The sequence below is a fragment of the Limulus polyphemus genome, unplaced genomic scaffold (genome assembly GCF_000517525.1).
Source record: "Limulus polyphemus unplaced genomic scaffold, Limulus_polyphemus-2.1.2 Scaffold7855, whole genome shotgun sequence".
Lineage (NCBI taxonomy): Eukaryota > Metazoa > Arthropoda > Merostomata > Xiphosura > Limulidae > Limulus > Limulus polyphemus.
Genome location: NW_013673465.1, coordinates 13,114 through 18,693, shown reverse-complemented (window position 1 = coordinate 18,693; position 5,580 = coordinate 13,114). Strand labels below are relative to the sequence as shown.

The following is a 5,580-nucleotide window of genomic DNA, read 5'->3' as shown; positions in this document are numbered from 1 at the left end:
TTTGATATTATTTGTGGCTATAGAGGCGCTATTTTGCTGATCGTATTGAAACAGCATTACATGCCGAATATCTGTCTCGGCGTGTGCATCACTATAAGGTATTACAGTACACTCAACTGTACACATTATATAGCCTAAACTAACGTGACGTTTAGGCGGTTCGTTTAACTATTATACGCGATGTACGTTTTTTCGGTGGTGGTTAATGAAAGTGTTCCAAAATGTGACATTAATCTCTAGACGACCTAATAGTTTAGTTTCAGTATTATGCTCTTTAAACTTTTTTTAATCTGCCAATTACTCGATAATGTGTAGCTTAACCCAACTCCGAGTTTCGATACCCGGTGGGCAGAGCACAGATAACCCCTTTGTAGCTTTGTGCATAACTACAAACAATAAACCTAAGTTTGTTAATTTGTTTTATAGAGATTTGTTATTTAACGTTTTCTCAGCAAACTGAATTGAATTATCTAAACTTAAATTATTTCGTTTCCGATTTCCAGATCCCCGAACCAGCGAATGGCCGCTTTTAGGATCACCTTTTCCAATACTGACACTGATCGTTTTATACGTTTACTTTGTTCTGTCCAACAATTGCCATTAATTTGTAATTGTCTCGTTTTTATCTCTCGTAAAGTTGATTTAACTTTCATATAACCACAAAATATGTATGGTAATTCGTGATCTGTTATTGTGGCATTAATCCCCCCCCCCTTTTTTTTTCACGTATACTCCCTGACTATGAAATACGGATATTCCAGAATCGTGATGATACTTTAACGGTTTTTACAAATATATTGTTCGTTCCATTAGTTCCAGTATTTGTGCTTGTGACTAAGGATCTGGAATGTTGTGTCCAACTCACAACTATGTCTTAGAGTTTATGGATTTAGTATTTACACCACCTACCATTTTCTTCTGCAGGGTGGAAGCTTGTCGTATCTCTCTGGGAAGTTCAACTGGGTGTGTGAACCCATCAGTTATGCAACGGATCCAGAAACAATGACGGTAAGGCGAAAAAACAGAGTTGTATGATAATGGCGCGAAACGTTTTGTAGAGAAAAGTATTGATAGAACGTTAAATAATGTATGTTTAAACAGTACCCAAATGACAAGGTATTATATAATTATATATATGAAACAAATGTCGAATGACTTATTTACCTTATAAAAGATGAAATAAGCCTTTTGAATGTAAGCGTAAATATTGTTAGAACATTAATCAATATTTCCTCCAATAGCTCAGTGGTAAGTCTGAAGGGTTATAACACTAAAAACTAGCTTTCGATACTCGAGGTGAACAAAGCACAGATAGTCCATTGTGCAGCTATGTAATTAACACCAAACAAAGAAACAAAATTAATTGTAGCAACACTTCAACAAGGAATCTGAGGCAGTTTGGACATTGTATGATAGAAAATATAGTTTTTGTTTATAGTGTCTTCATAAGACGTTTAAACTGACAGGGTGCTCGGTACGGTGACAAAACATATATCATTAAGACCTCTCAAGCGATTAGATAAAGAAAACAGAATAATATTTTACAAATATAAAAGTAGTTGCAAATATTTGCCCTGAATTACAATTATAAAAACGGCAAAAACTATATCTCAGAGTTGAAATGTACCTGAATTGTGCAAAGCAAACACATAATACAAAGTTTAATATAGAGAGAGAGAGAGAAGGAGAACGGTAATATATTAATATTATTCCAGAAAGATAAGAAAGGTAGAATGTTGTTATGCATTAAAAAGTAAACAATGTATAAATAGAACACTGAGACGTCTATATATGTTATGGAAATGTAAAATATGTAACATGTATAGAAAATGGTGTTACAGCGAGAAATACAATTATGCATTAAAAAGTAAACAATGTATAAATAGAACACTGAGACGTCTATATATGTTATGGAAATGTAAAATATGTAACATGTATAGAAAATGGTGTTACAGCGAGAAATACAATTATGCATTAAAAAGTAAACAATGTATAAATAGAACACTGAGACGTCTATATATGTTATGGAAATGTAAAATATGTAACATGTATAGAAAATGGTGTTACAGCGAGAAATACAATACTGCGAGTATAAAGAGAACAGTAATATGTTGTTACACAAAAAAAATACAAATATACAAATTAAACTAAAGAATATTTTTAAATAATGGCATCTAACGATATTTCCCCCCAAAAAACTAGGGTAACGTAGTGTTTGTTATAAATAAAGATAATATACGTACCGAGCAATCGAATGCTACAAATATTTTATATTTAGGGAGAATAAGTTATATAATAAGTAAAGTTATTGTACGAAAAAAAGGTTATCTATATACTCTGTTGTAAAAAAATAAGGACCAGGTATCTTCAGTAGTACACTAGGGGTACAAACTTGCTAGATTTGTGTTTTAAAATTTATCATTAAACTTCTTTTCTTCCTTGTAGTTAGTAAGACTGGGCTGGTGGTACCTTCTTTTGAAAATAGCCGAGTTTCTGGACACTGTAAGTATCAATAATACAGGAAATTTACGAATGAAAATTTCCATAATAACGAAGAAAATATGATTTAAAAAGATCTCCTTATCAGTAGAAAAGTAACGCGTTAGTATATAGTAAGTTACACATACACAGAACTCTTTGATTTAAATAATAAATTATAATCGAGTCTATAGTGTTGGCTACAGGAAGTTTTGCCTGTCAGTTACAGTTTGTGTTTTAGGGGAACGCTTCTGAAGAACCTGTAAAGCGAAACGCTGAGTGTCCAATTAAATGAAAACAACAGATTGGTGTTATAAGGTTTTTTATTTCTAGTATTAAAATATTTTCTACACACCAGTATGCACTATAGAATTTAGTAATTGTTGTAAAATGATATATATATATAAAATAAGGATGCGATACATTAAGATATGAGCAGCTTAAATTGGTCGATATATATATATATATATACGGAAAGTTTTGTTAGCTGTGGCCTATAATACGGATAAGTAATTAATATTAGCTTCCAATCAGAGCAAGTTATGTAATAAGAGTGAAACTAGAAATGAACATGGCTAATTAAATATATTTTTTCTTATGTTCCTATTTATAAAGGTTAGAATGCATTGTTTCATCAGTTAACAATATTTTCAACTATATCTCGATAATACGACATGATATTTAGCCAGTTTAAAAAATTAGGTTAGTCCTAAATACATATATTAAACTAACAACGAAAAACAATCTCTATAATAAAATTATAATAATGTAAATAAAGTTTTAAAAAACAAACAAACGATGTATTAAATAGTCTAATCATCACTGTTAATGAAAATAACAAATAGATAATACAGCACACCTTACTTAGGGAACACAGAAACCAGCATGCTAACTTGAACTACTGTCGTAGAATTAATTTTCTTTCAAAAACGTAACGTCAGTACTTCGACTTATTTTTCTCCAGTTTTGCTAACATATCTTTTGGTCAATGAAAACACATTAACCAACTCTGACAGTATCTTTAGAGGAATGTTGTATCTGAGAGTGTGACAAATTCACGAAGACACGTGTTACTGTTTGAACTGTTTCGAGTTAGTAGCAGTAATTTACCTGTCATACTACCAACATGTAATGTTTTTGAAGATACAAAGTAATGTATAACGAACTATAAGAACGCCTTAGTTCTCCATGAAAGTGCAGCGATGTTAAATTTAATACGGAGCAAACAACATGCAATGTGGTATATCTAACAGTACCTCTGTTACGTTAACAATCTCTGACATTTAACAAACACATAGAGTTGGTTACAGGAAGTAATAAATAACGTAAAATATTCTGTGAAAGCCGAAAATGAAGCACTACAAGCCTCTAAGAAATTCAATAATAATAAAATTTAGAAAGGTTTGAATTTCGTGCAAAGCTACATGAGGGCTATCTGCGCTAACCGTCCCTAATTTAGCAGTGAAAGAATGCAGCTAGCTAGTCATCACCACCCATAGCCAACTCTTGGGCTACTCTTTTACCAACGAATAGTAGGATTAACCGTCACATTATAACACCCCCACGACTGAAATGGCGAGCCTCGGAATCGAATTCGAGATCCTCAGATTGCAAGTCAAGCGCCCTAACCACCTGGCCATGCCGGGCCGGCTTAGAAAGGAAAGTTATAATTGATGTAACTTAACTAATGATATAATGTCATAATATATACGGAAACATTAAGTAGCTATTATTAACTATATATAATAAGTACCTAAACTAACGGGAAACAAAACCATTGGTGATCAATATACTAAAGCAGTTCAAACCTTATTATCTTAAACAATTTCCAAAGGAACCAAAATGTAGATGTGAAAGTTGTTAAAATATCGTGATACTCTTTAAAACTCTTTAAAACATAATTTAACTAGCTCAAAAAGAGGCATTTACTGAGCATCTGTAGAAAGCCGAAGGGAAAACTATCGGGATAAAAAAAATCGTAACTTCACAACCTACTTCATAAAAATATACTGAAATAATAACTTATCTTCTTTAAAAAATACTGAAATAATTTTAGACGGGTCTAAGTAGTATATGCAAATGAATTATAAAGCAAAACACGAACGTAATAAATGGTTCGTATTATTACGTTCGTGTTTTGCTTTATTATTAAATTACGGTTTCTGAAAAATGAATCGATTACTAAAATAAATTATAATTCAACTTTATCATAGGCTATTTCAGTTACACCGTCTTGTTTTGACGTGAACAAGAAGTGTTAAGATTATCCTTGGTATTCATGGGTATGAACGCGCTCTTTAAAAGCATTTGATGAATTTATATTCTGTTCCTATGGCAAAACTAATACCACCCATAATTTTCAACTAATGACCAGAAGGAAGGCAGTCAGTCAGTAATACTCCACCACCCATCATCCAAGCTAAAAAATTGACTGTCAACTCTTGAAAAGAGTGCTAGGAATATTTTATGACGTAGTGTAGACTCGAACCTGGTTTAACGGCAGCGAGATTCAGAGCTCTGCCACAGGACCGCACTCTACATTTTGGTGTGAATGCGCAGCTAGATGAAATAGAGCGCATATCCCTAGCCTTGATTTTTCTTATTTCAAACACTTAAAAAATACATTTATATTCATAATGATTCCTCCACTTCTTGAAAGTTAAAATTATAAAGACTGAAACAATTCATGGGTGAAAATTGGCGAAGAACAAGTTACTGAACAAATTACTGGTGCAGAAAGGAACTGAGTTTTTCTTCACGGGCATTAAAATAAATCTTAATATTTTTTTTGTCCTTTAATAGAAGATCGACACAGACAAATTGGAAGTTTATGTATCGAATAATGATCTGTTGTAACAATAAAATGCAAATTTTCTCAAAACTTACTTATTAAACAAGTTGAAAAATAAATTTTTAAAATAGCTTCTCCAAAAATCTAAAAATGGCAATTTCATATGTAAGTGAAATTAAAATCATTTTGATAAAATAAAGCTAGCAGACGCGTTGATTTTCTTATTGCTTAACTTTAATGCCCCCCAGTGGCACAGCGGGATGTCTGCGGACTTACAACGCTAGAATCCGGGTTTTGATACCCGTGGTGGG

The 5,580-nt window shown here is 32.3% G+C and overlaps 1 protein-coding gene across 1 annotated transcript in view; it reads left to right on the top strand.

Moving 5' to 3' along the window:
- Positions 1 to 5,580, top strand: part of LOC106474921 (elongation of very long chain fatty acids protein 1-like) — a 24,900-nt gene that overhangs the window by 12,533 nt on the left and 6,787 nt on the right. The window contains exons 3-5 of the mRNA XM_013935620.2: positions 504 to 585; positions 894 to 1,008; positions 2,446 to 2,502. Coding sequence (XP_013791074.1) covers positions 504 to 585; positions 894 to 1,008; positions 2,446 to 2,502 — 254 coding nt within the window. The remainder of the gene's footprint in view (positions 1 to 503; positions 586 to 893; positions 1,009 to 2,445; positions 2,503 to 5,580) is intronic.